Source organism: Strix aluco, chromosome 3 (assembly GCF_031877795.1).
Source record: "Strix aluco isolate bStrAlu1 chromosome 3, bStrAlu1.hap1, whole genome shotgun sequence".
Classification (NCBI taxonomy): Eukaryota; Metazoa; Chordata; class Aves; order Strigiformes; family Strigidae; genus Strix; species Strix aluco.
Window position 1 is genome coordinate 11,188,983 of NC_133933.1, and position 22,084 is coordinate 11,211,066.

Here is a 22,084-nt window from a genome sequence, read left to right on the forward strand (position 1 = left end):
ATGGAGTGGAGGAATTCAGTGTTTTCTTGAAATGATGCTGCCTATTGCTGTGCGTGTGATGCAGGGCTTGCAGGATGTATTTTTAATTCTGACTTGCTGTGTGATCTTGGATGAGTCCCTAAATTGTTTCATCATGTTTTCCCCCATCTGTTAAATGAAGATGAGAATTTGAGAAGTCTTGCGCTAGTAGAGCACTTCAGATTAGAAAGTGCAATTTCAGTTCCAAGTATTTATTGTGCTTTGTGCATGTTTGGCTAAGTTACCTTGTAAAAACCTTTCTTGCAGCAATACAGGAAACTTTATTTTAGAATATCACTTAGGACAGACATATGTCTGAGGTGGCTGTTAGCCTGTATTTTGAAACTGTTTTTTTTCCAACCCTCCCCACAGTCAATTATGGAAAGCTACTGTAGAGCTTCCTAGAGGAGTTCCTGTTTGGTATCGGTATTTTAAAGGGTACTTCCTAGAACCTAAGGTATGTACAACCTTTTCTATTTTATGTTGGCTCATCCTTAGTAAAGAATTCCCTTATTTGAAGTAAAAAGGATTTTCTGAGTTAAACTTGAGTTTTTAGAAATCCTAAATTGCAACATTTGAAACATGAAAACACTTGTGGGTATACAAGCAGTTCACTTCTGGAAATACATGACCATCTGCTGTTAACTTCAATTATTTTTGTTAAATTGCCTTCTCTTACCAGTGTTAGTGTTTTTAAAATTCCAGTGATAGTGAAATTCCTGACATTATTGTAAAGTTTAAATGATATGGTGAAGTTCTTATTAGTTATAGTGGGGCTGTAACAACTTCTACACTTACAATTGAATACAGACTTCAGCAGGGTGAGGATCTCTAGCATGGAAGCAAGTGATAGCAGGAGAGAAATGGTTAGTGTGAGCAGTAGATAATTTGCCTTATCTACTACAATTTTAAAAATCACTGCAGATTTTATTGGTGAAGCATGAGAAGTATTAACTAGCTTTTGTGCTGCATAATTAACATATGTTAATTTCTTGGAGTGCAAAGGTGGAACAAGGAATGGGGCATCCCAGTGTTTTCTCCAGGTTTGTATATAGGTATTTGCATCACTTGGGGGAAGAAAACCCAAGAGACAGACACAGATGTGTTTTTACAGGTATTGATGTCATAGTTGCATGTGAGTTGAATGTATGCGGCAGTATGTGGCAGTATACTGGTCTGTGAAAATCATAATTAGGGTAAGGGGGAAGTTCTTCAGAGGAGGGATGAGACTGCATTCAGAAAGAAGTTGGACTAAGTTGGGAAAATAAGCAGCTACTCTAACTGTTTTTCTTAATAACAACTACTAACTGTAAGAAATAACCCATTTAAAGTTACCTTTGCCGTCTTTCTTGCTCTATTAATATCCTGTAGCTATTCACCCTGGGCTTTACTTCATTGAAATTGGGATTATGAAGGCTGTAGCTAAGTGTGCAAAGAAGTTATAGAATCATCTGGTCTATATCTTTTCAATATTTTTAATTACTGTCAGTTTTTTGTCAGCTGGACTAGTCTTTCTTTCACTGAAAAAATATTTGACAGAGATATCTCAGTGAAGGATACTAATTTTAAATGAAACACAATTCTGTTTTTTCATTACAGCATGTGAAATAGTCTGATCTAAAACTAATGTTTAAATTGTTATTCTGAGGCAAAAGAAGGGAAGGAAAAGAATAGATTTGTTTTTCTGAGGTCAAAAGTAGATCAGTTCTTACAGCCTAGCAGCTCTGATGGAACTCTTGTATTTTTTGCAAATGCCCATAAATTTAAAATGTAAGCAATAGCACACTTAGTGAGAACAGATGGGCAGAAAATGTGCTCATAGACAACACAGTTTCTGTTTTAACATTTGAAAAAGTTTACGATATGTATTGGTGAGTGTGTTTCTTTAAGTAGGTGCTCTGTATCGTGCACGCTTTATGTACCGTGTGATGCAGAGTCTGCCAAGGTAAGTATAAATTTTATGGAATACCAGCATAAAGAGCTACTGTATATAAAAAGGACGAAAAAAGAAAACCACCCTACAGAACAAAGTGTGTGAATTGCCAGGGTACATGGTTATCCACTTAGCGGTGTCTAGCCTGTACCTGTTAAGTGCACAGGAATTAATTTCTTGTAACAGAGTTTTGAAGAAAAGAATTCCAGCTACAATGCTTTCTTCCTCTTCTTGTAAATTTTTGGAAGAACAATGAAAAAGCAGGATCCCTTTATTCTAACAGGAATATAATGCACAGTATAGTACAAATGAGACAGTATATAGAGGGCTTTAGCATTAACAACTCTGATAAGGAAAAGATACTTCTGAGTTAAATTATCTTGGCTATTTTTATTTCAGTAATTTTTTTCATTAGTCATCTCATAATTAATCTAAATTTTATAGGCTTGCTATATATGATCCCTCAGACACTCTTATATTTTTATATCAGTGCAATTTTGTGAGTCATGGTCTGTATTAGGGTAACTTAAATACATGTGTGGTCTTAAATACATGTTAAAGCCTGAATGTATAAATTTGACACTACATAATTGAGTGAATCATGCTAAAGACAGATCCAACTGAAGTTACTGTTCCTTTCTCTATCAACTGCATCTTTGAAGGTGCTTGAGATAGACATGGTGACAAAGCTGGGGGTGATACATGTTTACACAGAGAAATTATAGTTCTCATATCCAAAATATTGCTACAGACTAGATGTGAAAATAGATATAATAATTCAAATTTTGGAAAAAAACAAATAGGAAAGTATTTTTCTCACCTCCCTTTAAAAAAAAGTCATCATTTGACCTCTGTTAACTTTTGCTTGAAGGATAGTACGATGTCACGGGAAGTTTGGTTTGTTTGCACTGAAGCATTTTGGTGTTAGCATGTTGTGGTTATGTAAACAGAGCATTTTTTTTTTATACCTAATATATTGAAATTTACAGGATTTTTGTAGGAATAGAAATAAATGAACGTATATGCAAAGAACATTTTACTATAAAACTGGTGCAAGTGTTGGCTCCTGCATATCAAGAGCTTTTACTGTTTGTAAACATTTTACGATAACATAAGAGTCATCTTAAGAGTTTGAAAGGAAAAATAAATACATACACTTGATGAAATAAGACAGTAATTTAAACTATTTTGCTTGAGGCTTGTTCTTTTCTTAAACATAGTCTGGTACCAGTTACTTTACTGGGAGGATCTTCCCATGTTTTGTTCTACATATACCTTTTGTTTGTCGGAGGGGGATGACACACCAAAACCCCCTTGTCTGGCATTTAAGTCTTCTGTATACCATATGTTTTAGGAGAATGTTTTTATATGTATTGTTTGCATGATGCATATTTGAAAGCCTTAAATACATACATACCATATTCTGTTAAGCTGTGTTCTATATTTGTTTTTCATAAGCATGCAAGTTTAGGGTTATTTCTTTCATGGAAAGTACAAAATAACTATCTGTGCATGTAGCAGGACTTTTAAAACTGGATTGGTGAATGTTTTTCACACTTGTGAGAATATTGTTTAATTACAGAGGTTTCAAATGAGAAATTACCTTTTCTAAAATGTAAATAAATCCATCTAGTGCCTGGAATATTGTAATAAAGGTGTAACTTAGGTCTAGACTCAGTAATTTCTTTAATATTGGAATGCCTTAAAGCTTTTGCTAGACTAATAAGCCATGGTTAACCTGATAATAACAAAGGAACACCTCTGCTGTGACTGCGCTGAGATAGCAGATTGTGTGTTATCGAAAATACTAGACCTATAAAATCCTTATTTAGCCCAGGACTTCCTGGCAGGTGGCTTATAGGTGCTGTTGCCTTGCAAAGTTAGTTATGATGGCTGAATGGCTTTGGTTGATTGTTTGGTTTTGTGCTTAATTATTCTCTCTTACATGGTACAGAAATCCAGAGATATTTTTGTCAGAAATCCAACATCAGCAGTTAAGTGTAATTCATTTAGCTGTTTCATGTTCTTGAAGTAGATTAATATTCTTGAAACATACTTTTAAGAAATAAAGTGCAGTTGTGTAAATGTAGTTGTGTGGTGTTTTTAAGATATTTTTTTTTCCTAATGCCTACTCTGTTATGTTGCCTTGCATCAGGAAGTTTGGAACTGGCCTCCTAAATTATCATTTAAACATCCATGGAAGTGTGTTCATTTTTTAATTGTACTGAGCAACCCAAGCACTTCATGCAGATTGTGCATCAGACTGCTTTGAACCTCTGGAACATGAGGCTACATAAGCATTTTACCCTTAATTACAAAAGTGCCTCATGACTACTGGGGCATCCCACAGCTTCTGACAATGTAAGAGGACTTGATTTTATTTTTTTTTTTAAGAAAACTCTTGAATGTCCTTTAAGAGCTTTAAAATGGCATCAGATGTTCACCTAAATACAAATCAAGCAACGTAATTTTAATGTATTTACTTTTTTAAAAAAAAAAAAATATTCTCTGTGTTTAGTAGAGAGGGATCCACGCCATACAGTGCCACTTACTATAATCTCAGTGTGCTGCCCACTGGGATACTTGATGTGACATTTGGATAGGTACCCTTTTAACACTGTCCTAGCAGAGGCTGACTTTTTAGGTAATGTTACCATACTATGAATATTGATGACACATAATTTACTTCCGCTACAGGCTGATCTGAGCTGGGCTGTTGTTCAAATGTGGTCAGTATATGCTACTGAAATTACTCGAGTATTTTAACCTCCTTGTAACAATGGCTTATGTTACATGTAATTAAAACAGTATTTAACTGCCTATAAACACAAAGACGGTCTGAGCAGGCATTGTGAGAGGGCTCTCAGTCATGTCTGTGCTTGTTCTCTAATCCATTGCCCTATTTTCCAGGTAGCTTTGCTTGGCTGCTCTTAGTATGGAAAGTGTTGAGGGTTCCTGGGATTAAATGCATAATCAGCCCACTGTATTCCTTTCAGGGGATGAAATTTTGCTGAGTGTATCCAGTGTGTTGTGCTTATTGTTGGGATAATGTTACTCAAATTCTCATTCATAATTTTAGAACCCATGTAGAATTAGAGTAGGGCAAGAAATAATCTGGTATTGGTATTTTAATATGCTATGTTGGGGGTTTCTACAAGGAAAAACCTTTGCTTTACCTTTTGAAGAAAACAGCTTAATCCACGTTAGGACAGACTTGTATTCCCCAGGTTCACAAGCTACAAGTTGTGTCTGTGTTCATGAGTCACTGTTGGAGAGCTTGCAGGCCAGCATAGTGTTAGGAAATGGCAGCCTCCCTGCTGGCAAACACAGGTTTCAGCTTTGGAAACTGAGATTGTGACATGCAAGTGTGATCTGCTGTGAAAGAAGGGGGAAGAAACTTCTCATTATTTACTTTTCTAGAAGTCCGTGTGGCAGCAATTGGAAGATGGGAATTAAAACTGCCCTATAACAGGAATAAACTGAAAACAATAGTATCATCTTATTTTATTTATATTTACATGCATTCTATCTTTAAAGCATAGTTTTAAGCATATGTATTTTATTCTGACATGACCCTTAAGTATAGACATCTCTGAATTTGTTAGAAAAATTAAATTGCTTTTAGCTAAGATTCACAGACCAAACCCATCCCTTTGAGCGATTTTTAAATATTTGGTGTCTGCTGTTAACTCATCCAAAAGCATAGTAGATTAAATGTATTTGATACATGTCAAGAAATCCCATTGTTTCTAAAGAATCTGTTCAATGAGCTGTAAGATAACAAAGCATTATGGTACTGTGTAATTAGACTGTTGAGTTTGAAGCTTGTCTGGCTGTCCCTGTTGATCTGAAATCTATTTAAACAAGAACCTGAAGTGCTGGAACAAGTTGGTGTTGAAACTGGTATGACTGTGGCAACAGTAGCAAGTCTTTTTGGAAATAAGAGTTACTTGGGCCCAAAACACCAAAATGACAAACTCTGCAGCTATTTGACAGTGGTTGTTATGACTGATATTAACAACCATGCAGCGTTAGGGGAAACTTCTTAGGGTGACCGAGCTGGGTATCAGACATGTTCTTGCTGTTAGCTGGCAGTTACCTAAAAGCTTTAACCTAGAAAGGTATTTCAAACTTAAATTGTTCTGAAAGAAGAGATTCAGTTACTGTTCTGATTATCTATCTGAGCCTTGGCTATATTTGTCAACAAATGTAGTCTTTTGAGGGACAATAATTATTTTTCTTTTTATGAAAGAATCTAATTTATACTGCTCCAAATGGAATAGACTGCAGGGGCTTCACTGCTAGCCAGTTGAATTGTATCGTCGTCTTCCTTCTGAGGCAGCAAAATTCCAAGTACTTATGTTTTAATTAGATGGTAAATAATTTGCTCTTCTGTACCACAACTAAAATAACTACGTTTTATAGACTTTGAATTAGTCAAGCAAATTTTGAGGGAGAACCTACCCCTGCAACTGTTAACTGCATGAGTAGATGCTGAGTGCTGTTTGGAGTTAGAGATGTGGGATATGTATTTTCATCAATTGTTGCTGTAGTATCCTAAGAAAAAAGCAAGCACACTTAATGACTTCAGAGGCACTTTTTTTTTTTCCTGTTGGAGACTAAAGTAGCCCAGTGGAGTAGCTGTAAGCAGTAAAGCTTTAACAATTTCATGTAACTTCTCCACCCTGTCAGACTTTTTCACAAGTCATATGTATACCTGACGCATCAGATAGTGTCATCAGCTGTTGCAGGGGTAAGAAACAAGCCTGATCTCTCTTCTTTCTTTCCCTTTCATTCTGTCTCCTTGTCCCCCTTTCTTCTCCTTTTTTCTTTCTTAAATCTGTAAGTTTAGTTCACAACCATCCCAAACAGCTTCATGGGTAGAAAATCAGATATACCAAAAGAAATTATTGCAGACATTTAACTTTTAAATTACAGACTATCGATGGTCCCTGCGAAGTCATAGTTCACACGTGGGAGACTCATCTACAACCACGATCAATTACCCCTTTAGGTATGGGCATCAACTGCATCTGTTTGAGGCATATGCATAAGATTGCTAATATGCTGCACATTGGTTTGGAGGGATTGATAACTATAGTTTTAAAATACTTAAGTTTATTAATGTGTTGGAGGTATAAACTTTTTCTTTGCACAACATGGGCCTTACTCTCAAAATATATGTGTGTATATATATATATAAATAAGTGGCTTCAAAATGGAGTGGATGTGACATTCTTTGCTGCCATCCTTAAGATTATGTGGGTTGTTTTTTTATTAATTGGGAATTGTAATAATTTTCTGTAAGTTTAATTCTTTGAGACTAAGGATCCATATTATTTTTTTCAGAGAAAATGTTGGGAGGGGGAGGGTGTGAAGTCACTGCTGTTAACTACTATTTCATTAGGAAAATTTTAAAGCAAAAATTCTTAATTAGGCTTCTTTAAATGGATTAATATTAATGTAAATGTAAATGGGCTTATTTACCCGGCAATTAAGCAGAAATATATTTTGCTGGAAGAAAAGGTGGCATGCAGACTTGCATACAAGTTCCTAATGCTTTTCTGAATAGGGAAAAAGTTGTTGTTTTTTTTTTTTAAGAGTGACTGAAGTAACCTTTGAATGTAGCTTGTAATTTAGATCTCTTATGCTGCTATGGGATGGCATGTTTCATGCGCTGTCTTTTCGAGGATATGAAAAATGTTATTTCCTCCACACTTAGGAGTTCACATCTGTTAAATACCTTCTGATGCATTGAAAGAATGTCTTTTAGAAATAAGTTGGTATTAAAGAAACTGCTTGCTAATCACAAATAGTACCATGATCACGTTTTTTCTTTTTTTCTTTTTTTTTTTTTTTAATTTCAATTGAATTAGTTGTGTTTCTATTCCTGTAACAAGATTGTTTCTGTATTTATCAGTAACTGATTAGGGAAGCAGCCTACTCTCTGTTAGAGTCTAGACTTTATCTCTAAATTTGGATAACTTCATTCCAAGCAGTTAGGATTTCTTTTTCCCAAGCAATACTCAATGCTTCATAAGTAGACTTTAAGAAAATGCAGCAAAACCAGGATGTTAGCACTTGGTCATTATGATCCTAAATTGTTGCCTGTGGTTATTAAAAATTGAGGGCAGGCCCATGATTCTTCGTAGAGGAAAAAAAAGGGGATTAATGACTGTAGAGACAAAATTTTGTTAAGATTTATGTTTTGAGAAATGTCTAGTTTGTTTAGACTACTGCAATTCTGTTAATGATGGTGAATTTTCTTAGTGCCTTAAGATTTCAATTATTAAAACTTTGGAGAGGGTAAGGATAAAAGTGTGAAATGAGTATTTTGAATATTTCATTTCTGTCACATGGGTAGAATAAGCATTTTAATTTTGACTAACTCAATTTAGAAGTTTTAACTATAAATGTGCAGGACAGCTTTCTTGTATGTTTGCAAGAAACTTTAATGTCTTTGACGCTAACAAAAGCATTTTAGGTTCTAGTAGGATGTAGATATCGGCAAAATACTGCAGCAAACTAGGAAATTAGGCAACCTTCTTGCTTTTCTCAGTTCAGATTACTTTAGGTAAAACATGGCATTTCGTGTGATGATTGTTTTTTGCAGAAAGTAAGAAAAAGCATAAATTGGGAAAAAGCTTTATAGAAGGTTGCAATAAACATGCTTATTCTTTGTCTTTCAGTTTTCCTACATTTTTTAATTACATACACTTTTTAGAAGTGAAATGGAAAAGTAGAATTAATTTAACTTAGCAATGATTCTTCATAATGTGAATACTAATTTGTTTCTTTAATTCTTTTCCCCCTCCTTTTAATTCTAGAAAATGAAATTACTATTGACGATGGATACTTTGGAATCCGTAGTAAGTGAGATATATTGACCTTTACTCTTTACCACATATTTTAAAAGATTAAGTGTTGTAGTTGAAAAACATTTGAAATACTAAGTTTTGACAGGAATTGCCTGTAAGTGATTGTTTTCTCTGCTTATGCAGTTATTTTTATATCCAGCATTTATGAATTCCCACTAAGGCTGTAATCCCTTCTAATGTTAATAAAAGACTGCTAGGAGGAGTTGAAATATTGTCAGTGTGCAGTGTTAAAGGTTGAAACTTGCAAACTTAGATCATGAGTATGTATTTTTTGGAAATACAGAATTAGACTGTTAGCTTTCTCTTAAAACCTAGCCTTAGAAAAAGCTCTTTGTGCCTAGAAAAATATTATCACTTACACTAAATGTACACAGTCTGCCTCTTCAGTTAGTCACATAATTGCCAAACCCTCTCATAAGCTCAAACCTCATGTTCTTGTCTGTGCGTATGTCTCACTTTTGGCAGTTCTAACCCACCTCTCACTTAACGCTTAGTCCTGTGGTACCTAAGGTAACTCTTTGTCATGTCTTACACATCTGTCTTGTCTTAAAGCTTTTCCATTTTCCTGCGTATCCTCATCAAATGATGCCTGTTGCTAGGAACTCTTCAGAACTGCTTCAGCACCTGATCTGGCAGCTTGTGCTTTCTGGCCATCCTGCTTGTAGGCTTTCCTTGTCCTGATGGTGAGGTGGAGGATTCTCCTCCCTGCTTCGTTTCCTCATCATATCTGCTGCTATATCCTGTCCTGCAGACTTACACTGCTTTACTGGTATTGGTTATGATAAGCTGATTTGACACCTGTATCAGTAGAAATGGGGAGTCTCAAATGGTATGAATCTTCAGAGTTTCTGTCAGTGTTATTCCATGTATTGAGAGATCCAAGGACAAGGGAATGTTATGTCTACCTTTGGAGACTTAATTTAGCCCTTGATACTGTAAATAAAATTAACACTGGAATACTTAGTGCTCTCATGCAGGCAGTTTGTGTGAAGCTGGCAAGTATCATTGTTCCTGTTTAATCCCCTTAAAAGCCAGCAAACAACTGCAGTATCTGTTGTCTGTTCTGGGTAGTTCAGAAGAGAAAGGTGAGAGGATGCACTCACCAATTGCTCTGGAAATATTGTTGAATAAGGCTGGTGATAAGGAGGATTGTCTGGAAGACGGTGTCAGAGGAACTGTATATTTTTGTGTATTAAACTGCCTAGATCTCCCTAAAATAAGTTATTAAAGTGTCTTCTACTTTTTGTTCATTTTTTGATAGATGGTATTGAAACTGTGGATGCTGGGTGGCTGACATGTCAAACAGAAATAAGATTACGTCTGCATTATTCTGAGAAACCGCCTGTAGTGATATCTAAGAAGAAATTTAAAACATCAAGGTTTAGGTAAGGGCCTGCTCATCTCGGTTTGCAATTTATCTCATGTTAATCGTCAGTACTAGTGATGCTTTTTTACTTAATTAATGCAGCCTTTAAATTAATTTTGGGTTGCTAATAGGGGTGTACTATCAGGCCAATTTCCAAGTATTTAAGCACTTTGTAAAAATATGGTGATATCATTCAGTCAGTGGTGTGTTTTAGTTACTTCATTTTATTAATGTGTCAAAAGAATTTCTTCTGTTTCTACAAAGGAAGACAAACAGCCAAACAGAACTGTTCTGGTTTCACTGCTGACTTAATACTTTTCAGCTCTTGCCTTTCTGATATTTATTAAGCTGTTAAATATGTATAACGCAGATGTGATAGCACAAGTTAAGCAGTAGGTAACAGGTGTCTTTCACAACTACTTATTCCATACTTGCCTTGGTGTCTCCTGCTTCTTGGCTGGAACTGTAGTGTTCTTAAGTAGTTATCTACTGTTACTTTCAGAGATTTTTTCTTCTTTATTCTTTTTTTTTCTTCTTGAAAAGAGCAGAATGGAAGCAGAAGTTGGGGGAAAGGAAAGGGAGAAGGCTTCCAGGTTTTTTGCTGCTTACTACTTTTTCTCCTTACCAAAGTAAACAGCCCTCTCCATTTAATATATGGTTAATTTTCCACTGGCATTACAGATTTCCAGTCAACATGGGTGGTGGAGATAACTTAATCACTTCTGTTGCTATTTAGATCAGTTTGATGTTTTTATCTGCAGAGGTGTCACAAAGCAGACATTATTATAACTATACGGTTGACTGACAGAAGTGGGTATCTTAGTCCTGATGTTTTGAGGAGTGTGCTATTGCCACGAGTGTTTGATCTCCTCTTCTTGAATTTCTGGGATCTAGAGCTTGCTCTCTCTTTCCTGCCCCACCCCTTCAGCCTCTTTCCTTCCTGCCTGTGGGGTTTTTTTGGAGCTCTGTGGTTGCCAAACTTTATCCCGGTGCACACCATCGTACTGTGTGATGTAGGCTTGTTTTCTGCATCTTTCATAGTTATCTTGGGGGGGGGGGGGGGGGGTAGAAAAACCTTGTCTCCTTAATTAGAGCCTGACACGTCTCTGAATGCATGATGACTGTTACTACTAACAATCCTCAGCAAAAGTGCTTTTTCACAACAGCAATTTTTAGGTAATATGTTAGCCATGTGTTACTCTTACCAATGGGAAAGAGGGGAGCAGGAGCGCTCAGATCCTTTGACAGACTAATGCTTCTCCCACTCCTGATCTTGCATACAACCCATCTTCTTTGGAAAGGATTGTGGTTCCCTGTTTTCTTTAATGGAAAAAAAAAAAAGAACAACCAAACAATTTTGTGTTTAATTGCTAGAAATCAAATTTTGAGCTTGTAACATATGAGCAACTTCCAGCATACTGCTGTCACAATGATTTACAGATCACTCTGTTAACCTGGGAGTTAATTCTGTACCGTGTGCCTTTTGATGGTCTGACACTTGGCTTTGTCTTTTTTTAAAAATTATTTTTATCCCTGCCCCCCCCACCTTCTGATGAGGGGAAGGTTTATTTAGTACAACATTCTTCAGTGAGAATTAATACTTATGTCCTGTTCTCTGCAGCTTTGCAATTTTTTGTCATGTGTTATAGCAAGTAGAGAGATTGCAATTTCTGAAGCCTGATCCTTGTCTAAATTGTCTGGTTGAAATTCAGACTTCATAAGCTGGATGCGTTCACTAGATACTGTTTTCCGCATGCTGCCTAAAAAGTTAGATCTGCCCAGGTAGTTTTTGTGACTGTCACTTGCTATGGCAGTGTCATTTTTCAAGTCTGTGAAGCATGTGTGTTGTGATGTCTCTTTTTGTGAGGGTATTAAGAATGTGGACTTAGTGTAAAGGATTTCTATGATTTGTTTCTTTGAAATATGGCTTCAGTTTTACTAGTGGATTGGCATCTAACTAAATGGTAACTCTTCATCCCATCTGCTGCTTAGGTGATTCAGAAGGGGATTTGAATTACTCATATATGCTTCTGTCACCGGCATAATTTCATTCTGTGTGAAAGGTTTGCTCTGTATAATAATGAATCCAGAGTCTTATATGAAGGCTTATTCTTCTCAGTCCAGGATTTTTCAGAAGTTGCATTCAGTTTACTTCTAAATGATCATTTAGAATTTCTCAAGGGACTTACTAATTACTTCAGGCTATCTTGTTTATGTCTAATAGAATACATTTGTTTATGTCTAATAGAATACATTTATCTGCCTTATCAGTGTTCAGAGAGACTTAAAGTTGTGTGTGTGCATTTTGTCAGCAGTCACCAATGTTCAAGTATTGATCTTGATGATTACTCTATTTTCAGTACTTTTCATTAGCCTTTCAGCATTATGGGTATCAATCTGTGGAGAAAAGCTATTTGGCAGCCCAAATCGTTAGTTTGGTGGAGTGTTGCTTGTCAGACCACTAGGACAATTTTCACATTTACCCAAGTTCCAGTTTTAGAAGTGACTTGAGCACTTAAATCTGACTAAAACAAGATTTAGACAACAGCTGCAAACTCTGACTCTTGTGCTGTCCTGTAGATGGTGGTGTTGAGCAGAATTCTTGTGTTGTATGAGCTTCTGCTCAAGCTTCTTTCTAATTCTTTAGTGTTTCCAAAGACACTCCTATGACTTAACCATTTGTTTTGTATTTCTGGTTGAGTAGAGTAAAATTGACTCTAGAAGGCCTAGAGGAAGATGAGGATGATGAAGAGGGACAAGAGAAAACATCCCCTACTGTGCCTCAGAAAATGGCAAACACTGTGGAGTTCTCCTTAATAAGTAACAACGAATATAAATGTCGACACTCTCAGCCAGACTGTGGTTATGCTTTGCAGCCAGACCGATGGATAGAATACACAATACAAACTATGGAGCCTGATAACTTGGAATTAATCTTTGATTTTTTTGAGGTATGTCTCTTTATCACTAAGAAGCAACTGGTGTGCCTTTGGGAGCTAGTCAATTACTGTCAAGATTTCGCTGTTGGGATAGGGCTATTGCAATATTTTTGACCTTTTGGACTTATGTAAACAACAAGTTATGAGACTACTGGCTACTACCCCATTTTGCAGAAAGGTTTTGTGAGTCTTCTGGATATGGCACAGAAAGTTTTGCAGTTTCTGCTTATTTAGAAGTCGGTAGAGATTAGACTCCAATCTTAGTGTGCAGAACCGCATGTAGTTAGGTTGGCTGGATTTTTATTCTTTACCAGAGCTAGGTTTTGCTGATTCTTCTTGAACCTGAACAGTATGTACATGAACTATCTACATCACAATTAATTGATCTTAATTTTTAAGTTATAAACAAAAGAGATTTCTCTGAACTAATTGGTGCAAATTAAAACTGGATATTTGTGGTTTCTCAATACTACATCTGTTATTTCACACTCTATTTTTTTCCTTGAAAGATCTTAATATTCAAAGTCCTTTTCAAAAGAAAGCAACTTTTGTCTCTTCATACTGTTTATGCAGAAGAAAGTTTTAAGCATTCTCTCTTTGGTCTAAAAATGCCCTTAAGATCACTTAACTACATGTTAGTTGCTCTCTTCCTTCCTTGCAAATAAATACAAAGTTATTTTAAGCATATGTGTTACTCCAGTTTATCTTTGTTCTAAATGTGACTTGGGCTTTTTAGAAGACAGACTATTTCACACATGTAATTTTGATCTGAAAAGCTTATCAAATCTAAGAGTTTTCAGAGACAAATGTACATGAGTTTTGTAGATTTCCATCAACAATTTCGTATTCCTGATAGTAATTTGCAACACACTGTTATATTAAACAATTTTTAGCCTGAAATTAGTATTTTCTGTATACACAGGAAGTTTCTGTTACATCAGTGCCTGTATATGTCTTCCTGAGGAGCAAAGAAGAGTTTATTTAGAATTCTCACCTACATATAACAGTAGGTGTTTTGGTTTTTTTGTTTGTTTTGTTTTTAGGAAGATTTAGGTGAGAAAGTAGTACAAGGTGATGTGCTCCCAGGTCATGTAGGTTCTGCCTGCCTCCTGTCATCCACAATTGCAGAACTCGGAAAGAGTGCTGGAATTCTTACACTTGCTATTATGAGCAGAAATCCAAGGAAGACAATTGGAAAAGTTAGAGGTACAGTTGATGCAAACAGATGTAGATAACTTTACTCAAAGTCATCCATTATCTATTGACATGTGAAGCATTTGGTATTTTTCTTGTAGTGGACTACATCATTATTAAGCCGATCCAGGGATATACTTGTGATATGAAGGCTTCTTATGCAAAATATTGGAAACCGAGAACAACTCTAGATGTTGGACACAGGGGAGCAGGAAATTCTACAACAACAGCTAAGTAAGTTCGTTTATATTTTAATTGGGGGGGGGCAGGGATTATGTTTAGTTTCACTGACATCAATTGAGGAAGTGGACAATTTAAAATAAAAAGCTACAACCCATAATTATTTAAGTAGCTTCAATATCAAATGTGGGTGTTCTCTTAAAGACTTCTGTTTTGTATTTCTGTTGTTTCAATGGACTCTTGTGATATGCTGCATCTAACAAAACCTTTTTCTTTGCTGTTGTTTCAGGCTTGCTAAAGTTCAAGAGAACACTATTGCCTCTCTGAGGAATGCTGCTAGTCATGTATGTATGCACATTTGCACACAAATAGTACCTGTATAGTTAAAACTAGCTTGTCTTATATGCTTAATTTCCATGACTCAGTACAATGAATGGTAATTAAATTGATATAAAATCACATCAAATGACTGTGGAAATTCCCTGAGAGACAGGAAGGGAAGTAATAGCTAGATTAGACTCTCATTCTCAAGTTCCTCAGAAAAAGCAAAACTTCCATCTGATATGTTCTGCTGGTGTTTTAAATACAGGGAAAATTTTAATCTCAATGCTGCAGAGACATAGGGTTGGAATAACTTTGAACAAATTCATAAAATTTTGACTCTGCTAGAGTCTGTCAGCATACTCTCAGGTGGCAAAGGTCTTGCTTGGGGACTGCTGAGTACCTAAAACTGGTGTCCAAAAGTGAGACTTGGGAGCTGAGCTGGTAGAATAAAACAATCCTTTGTTTCAGTGCTTGCTACAATGAAGACTAGGAATCCTAAAATGAGACTTCCAGTTTGGGAGATACTAGCTTCAGGTGCTTAAATTCTGTGATTGAGGTGGTCATTTTTATTTCTTCTGGTAATCTCAGTCACTGAAGTGATACGTGATAAGATTGATCTAGACAATCTAGTGAGACACTGCAGCAGAATAGCTGGAGTCAGAAGCACATTTGGAGGTTCCTTGTTTTCACAGTGAAGAACTGTGGTTACAGTCAGATAAAGATGTTGCTATGAGATCACCTGCTGCTTAACTTGTGGGGTTCCTAAGCCTTTTCAGGTTCTTCACTAATGTAGATTCTTGCCAAACATCTTGTGAAGCTGTTGAAGGGATGGGAGCAGAATCTGGAGTATTATGCTTATTGGCTACTGATTCTGGAGTACTGTACTCCCCAGGAGTCATAGCTGAAAGCTTTCTCTTGTTTGGGAGTCAGAGTATAATTTGAACACAGTGTCTGGAACATGCACTGACTAAAGAGCAAAAGAAAACTGCAGCTACTAAATTACTGTTTTGAACCGTAGTTCTTAATTTTTGGGTGGATGCTGCAGGTTTATAGACAGCTTTTAAAAAGCCCCCAAGAACTGTGCATTGAGGCAGAAACTTACTATGGAAGCTGTCACCAGCATCACCAGTACTTTCAGCCATTTGCAGATTGAAAAGACTGTAAGCCCCCACTCTAAAAATATTTCTGCTGAGAAAATGGCTGAAAAAAGCCTGTCCTATTTTCTTTTTGTACCGGTTGAAAAACAGTATGTGAGTCAGGATGATAATTTGATTAAAGGTATTTTTGGAGGTCTTTCAAATGAGTGATTTACAGACAGTCAAAATAAGTAAAAAAAAAAAAAAAAAAAAGTTTCTGCATGTTTCTTTATCTCTTTCTTTCTGGCCCTCCCTCTTTTCAAAAAGACTGTACTTAGAGCTTTTGATTGATCTTTCATCCTTTTTAAACTTAACAGAAAATAACATGTAGTTGAAAAGGACAGGAGAATACTGGATGCAGCTATTTCTGCTCTTGCACGTTATAACGCTGTGTTCACTATATATTCACTAGTGACTCCAGAAGCTTCTCAGTATATCCTTAAGCTTTGCCAACTTGTAGCAATCCCTTGTCTCTTGGGGAGGGGAGAGGAAGGGCACTGCAAAGGCATCTATGTTTAAAAACATCTTAGCCTTTCTCTGAAGTCAAGCTTACAATACTTGACTGGAGGGTTTACAAGGTTAAACAAGCTATAGATATCAGAGCTGCATTATGGTAATTAAAATACTTTCCCGTATGTTTTCTCTTTTTTCATTTATAATCCAGTGTTGAGTATGATCTAACTGGTAACAGCCAGTTGTGTTCAACTTCTGGTTGATGTCTAGGACCTGTGAATACTTAGTAACTTGTCTGCAGTTCTGTAGTCCTTGTGCATAAATAGTTAATGGCTTTTTATTTTGTTGCATGTGTTTTCAATTTTCTGTAGGGAGCAGCATATGTGGAATTTGATGTACATCTTTCTAAAGATCATGTGCCTATCGTATACCACGATCTCACGTGTTGCATGGCCATGAAAAAGGTAAAGATGATGATAGCTATATTTTGTCCTTAAATGTGACCATTCCAGAAACTAAAATGCCAAGTTGTCATAGAAATAATTGTGGGGAATCAAGGGATGGAATGGAAATAAATATGCAGCATTACTGTGTGTAGGGTAGGGAAGTTGAGTTTTTCCTTTTGATGTTGTAGCAACAGCATTTCAGATGCATGGTTGGAGACTCTTCAAGCCTATGTCGTAGTTATTTTTTAGTGGCTTTTTATTTACAGTTTGGAAGAAAAATGCAGACAACTCCACTATATTCAGTAGCACCTCTGGGACTCTTTCAGACTGTCAGAGTAAGAACTTCTGGTTATTTCTTTTCTGAGGGAGAGTTAGTGTGATTCTCAGCATGACTTTTCACTCCTGCTGATCTTTAAATGTATACTTCTCTTAAGCAGTATACTCACAACAGCTCTTTAGGTCAAACCAGTCTACCTTCTTTGGTATCCCAGTAGTAGTCAGTAGATGGAAAGCAGAAAAATGGAAGAAACAAGGATCTCCTTCATTTAGGGAGTTTGATTAGCCACAAATGGCTTGGCTTCCATTAGTTTTTCTAACTCTTTCTTTAACCCTATTTTACTTCAGCATTTTGCTCAGTCCTTTACCTGTGAGGTAAACAATATACTTCATGTCTTGAGACAGTAAGTGAGGCTGAAGAACTGCTTTTGGATTGCTCGGTGGAACAGAAGGAAAGGAATTAAGACAGAGGTTCTAGGAGCAGGACAATGGCTCTTGAAAGCAAGTGTCTCGTTCCTTTCCTTGCTTTCCTCAGTTGCAGTTGTTCCTTCTTTATTGACAAAAAACTGTTTTCTGCTGTTCTTGTAAGCGTCAAGAGTACTATAACTTAAGAAGCAGTGAACAGTACTGTTACTTGTACATACAGATGTTCCTTAAAAGGTGCTCTGAACAGTGTATCACAATACCTCTTAAATACCCAAGTTTCATGAAGCATAACAATTGGATGTTTTCATAAGAGCAAAGTGACATTACACTCCTTAATAACGAGAGAACCACAGGCATGAGGACTGGTGACTCAAAAAACCCACTGAAGTGCTTTTCCGTCTGGCCTGTTGCACCGAAGCCGGAATACTTGCGTTCAGCAGCAGTGCGAAGAGGGTGGACTGTCTTTTTTGTTCTAGTTTTCCTCCTTTGTAGTTCTGGCAGTGAAAACAAAGACAGCATGGCAGGGCAGACTGCAAGATAAGCTCTCTCTTTCTTCTTGGCACTAAGTCTGCATCATCAAACTCCACATCCATTGCAATATTGCAATTTATAAGAAGTTTGGCTTTGAACAGTTGTGGAAATGGGACTTTGACTAAGGGAAATACATATTCAGTGTATATTGAATCAGTATTGTCCTGTTCAATAAAAATTCCTTTATAGTGAAGAAGGGAAGTGAAAAATGGATTGACAGAAGTTTTTCAACACCAGATCTTTATTTTGGGGGCAGAGTGTGTGTGTGTCAGTTTTACCAGGCCACTTGTCTTTTTTTATTAGTTTCTGAGACATTGGATAGACAATAATAAACTGAACTGCCTTGGGGTGTTTTTTAATGCATTTCTTTACTTGTAGACTTTTTTCTGAATACATCAACTAATCAAGTTTTTACAGAATACATGTGCTAACCTTTTCTGAAGAAAGAATATTGAAGCCTCTGACTTGCGTGAAAGACCAAATCTTGTTTTTTCAAATTGACACCTGTTCTATGCTTCTGAGTAGTCTCCTGAAAATTGACCATCTTACTTATATTATAAGAAGATATCACTTGTGTTTTTATTGATAAAAGAGAAAAAAAATTAGTTGTCTTTAATATTACCATATTAAAAGCATGTAGGCTTTTTTTAAAGTTTTTGGTGATGCTCATGTATTATTTCTCTTCAAAGAAACTGGACACAGAGCCTTTGGAACTGTTTGAGATTGCAGTTAAAGAACTCACGTTTGATCAGCTGCAGTTATTGAAGGTATTGTTACTTTGGGTGGTATGGTCTGCTACATGTAGAATTTCAAATTGTGTATGTAGCTTAGATTTTTTGGAGTAACTATGAATAGTTTGGGAGAGCACAGGTTTTAAAAATTGTAGAACAAGTAGCTAATTCCAAGAACAGTAATTTTGCACCATCATTACAACTTGAATAAATTTCATTACTTATATCTTCTAGAAAGATGGTCTGACACCTTGTGTAGATCCATATCATTATACTAACACTGGTAATTTTTTAAAAATAAGAAGGCCTGAAAGTGGTAGTGTTCATTGAAAGCTAATGCTTTGGAGTCTTTGTTGAAGAAGGATAGGTATCTGTCACAAAGTCCATCTAATTTTCAAATGTTTCCCTGTTAAAAAGGGAGATCCAGATTATGTTGAACTACTCCGTGGAGGTGCATGTGAAGGTGTAGAAGGGCCCATGATTCAATAGTATTGATTGGACAAATTGGCTAGAACTAATTGATTATTTTTATTTAATTGGGTAGCACTCTTATCTTCTGAACAGAAGTGCCCTGCCTACATAAAAGGGGGGTCAGGAGATGAGACTGGGCCACTGAAGACCCAACTGAGATATCTGTCCTCAGTCAAGGACGCACCTGGCTCATCCAAGAACTATGTTTCTTTTTCAAAACAACTTAAAAATTATGTTGTTTCCTCTTTTTGATGGAGAGAGAATTTGAATGGAGCGAGGGAGCTGGCCCTATGCCTGGCCTGATTCTATCTCAGTATATGACTACATTATAAAACTGCTGTTGGCCCTCTGTCTGCACTTGATTGGAAACATGGAGTCTAACACCTGACAGAGGAGGGTTTAATGTTCAGAATTCTTCACATCTTAATGTTAAATTATGTGTGTTTCTACCCTTGAACATGTTTTCTGAATTTTCAGTAAGAACATTCTCTGGTTTTGAGATTTCCTTGGAATCTGTTTTAAAGTTTGAAAGAAAATTGTCACATGTACTAGGATTTCCTTTATTCTTTTACAAGTTGCTAAAATTGTAAGCCTTTAAACTTAAAAACAATTTATAAGGAAAATGAATTACATTTTTACATGCAGTAACATCTGTATGGGTGGAGTATTTGTTAACTTTACTCTTACGCTCTTTAGCTGGCTCACGTGACTGCCCTGAAAGTAAAAGATCACAATGGTATGTACTAGTTTGCAACAGTCTTGAGATTTATTTATTACTGTGTAACGATACGTATTCTGTGGTTGCAGTCACTTGTTCTAATCACATTTGGCTTTTTCCTGCACTTCTAAATGCTTATGTAGTTAATTTTGTTCATGCTGTAGAGTTCTTTGCTGGGAAGTTACTCCCTTGGGAAGAGGGGACAGGAGGGTAAAAGATGAGTGCATAGATAAATATATATTTATGAATATTCATAACAGTTGCCACTAATGTATCCATATTATGCTTCTCTAACTGTACCTCTCTGACAGCTCTTCAGAATTGCTAACAAGAACTTTGTTAACTGCTTTAGGGTGTCTTTATTTGTGCTGTAAATTCTTGGCCTTAATTCATCCCCTTTATAGGGACAGCAAACTGGCAAAGTATCTTGCACATCCTACCTGTCTGGGAAAAGATTAATAATAGGCCTTGGCAGGCAGGGCTGCTTCTACTGGATGTGCTTCAGTGATTGAAATGGTGAGGGATGGGAGAAGCTTTTTCTGATAAATATTCTGGGAAGGCTTTTAATGGGAGACAAAAAATTTTCCCACTGGCAAAACAGGAATTGCCGACACCATCGTTGGGAATAGGTCAGTGTTAAAGAGGGAAGGCTTAGGTAAGAAAAGATCAAAAGATAAGTCTGATTCCATTCTTTACTCTTAAAGGCCTTATGATTTTGAGCCAGTGTTTTCTTGCTGGGATTAGCAGTGCTGATATTTGTTTTGATTCAATATTTTGTTTCTTTTCAGCATCTTTTAAAGAAGAGGAGAACTCTGCTTTTGAAACCCAGCCATTTCCTTCTCTGCAGAGAGTAAGCAGTGAATATAAAGCAATAGAGATGATGATTGCGAAACATGAAAATATGCATTTTTCTTTCAGCTTTGCCCATGTAGCAAGGGATATTAATTTTTGGTTTTAGGCCTTTGCTGTCAATGCTGGAACTGAGAACATAGGCTTTATTGTTGAGCACTGGAGCCTTTTCAGCACTTGAAAGTAATAGTTTGCATATCTTTCAAGCTTCTTAATTCACAGACCCAAGTTGTATGGCTTAGGATACACTCAGTTTTACAGCTGGTTAACATCTGGGCATTGCATTTTAATGCATTGACAATTGTTTGCTAATTTTGAAAAAAAACTTGGCCCTTGGCAGTTCATCACATACTCTTGGCCATCTAGCAGAGCCAGACACAGAGAAATGTTAAGTGAATTTCTGGTATGATCTCAGTTATGACTATTTGCCAACTCAGGGCTTTGTGTTGGCTTATTTTTCACAGAAACAACTGACAATTGTTGACCAAATAAATTTTGATACCATTTACAGTGGGGTTTTTTTTCTAGAACTATTTTTTTTTTCCCCTCTTATTGTTTTTCCTAATGTCTGAACTGTCATTAACATGCCTTTTAGGGGCTTGTTTTATACAATAATAGTGCATTTTATTTGGATTATAGAGATGATTCATATCCAGTTATTTATAGGCTTATGTCAGAGCATGTATGAAATATCCATCAGTTACAGGTCATATGCCCCGCTGTATTTTTTTTTTTTACTGTCTTATCAGATTACTACATAATTACAGAAAATACAGAACTTTGTGTAATAAACTACTGACATTCAATTCCTCTACCTGTTTTGATTCCCCAAATTTAATTTTCTTCCTATAAGAAAGGGTATGTTACTCTCTTCTGTACCTGTTTATAGGGTTAAAGAATCATCTACCAACTCTTCCTTAATTTCATTAGCTGTTAGTTTCACCTTTCTAAGTCAACATACAGTAATTCTTTACAAGAATTTCACATACTTTTGTTCTCATCATCATAATGGCAAGCTCATGGATTTCATGCTTAGGACTATGTGTTACTTAAGATGCTTTTTGCACTCAAAAAAATTTCCTGGAGAAGTAAAAAATAATTTCTTCAGGAGTACAAATGGGTCATTTCTCACACCTGTTAAGGTGAATTGACTTGTATTTGTAATTTGTCAAAATTTTGTCCTTAAGATTTTATCCATTTTTATGTATTTCCTAA

The 22,084-nt window shown here is 36.2% G+C and overlaps 1 protein-coding gene across 3 annotated transcripts in view; it reads left to right on the forward strand.

Annotated features, from left to right (window-relative positions):
- The window catches only part of GPCPD1 (glycerophosphocholine phosphodiesterase 1), a 49,799-nt gene that overhangs the window by 14,570 nt on the left and 13,145 nt on the right, over positions 1-22,084 (forward strand). For all 3 annotated transcript variants that reach the window (XM_074817353.1, XM_074817354.1, XM_074817352.1), the window contains exons 4-15: positions 391-475; positions 6,890-6,965; positions 8,779-8,820; positions 10,091-10,214; positions 12,900-13,146; positions 14,178-14,340; positions 14,430-14,562; positions 14,798-14,852; positions 16,793-16,885; positions 18,790-18,867; positions 19,999-20,038; positions 20,809-20,870. In XM_074817353.1, the coding sequence (XP_074673454.1) occupies positions 391-475; positions 6,890-6,965; positions 8,779-8,820; positions 10,091-10,214; positions 12,900-13,146; positions 14,178-14,340; positions 14,430-14,562; positions 14,798-14,852; positions 16,793-16,885; positions 18,790-18,867; positions 19,999-20,038; positions 20,809-20,870 (1,198 nt within the window). The remainder of the gene's footprint in view (positions 1-390; positions 476-6,889; positions 6,966-8,778; positions 8,821-10,090; positions 10,215-12,899; positions 13,147-14,177; positions 14,341-14,429; positions 14,563-14,797; positions 14,853-16,792; positions 16,886-18,789; positions 18,868-19,998; positions 20,039-20,808; positions 20,871-22,084) is intronic.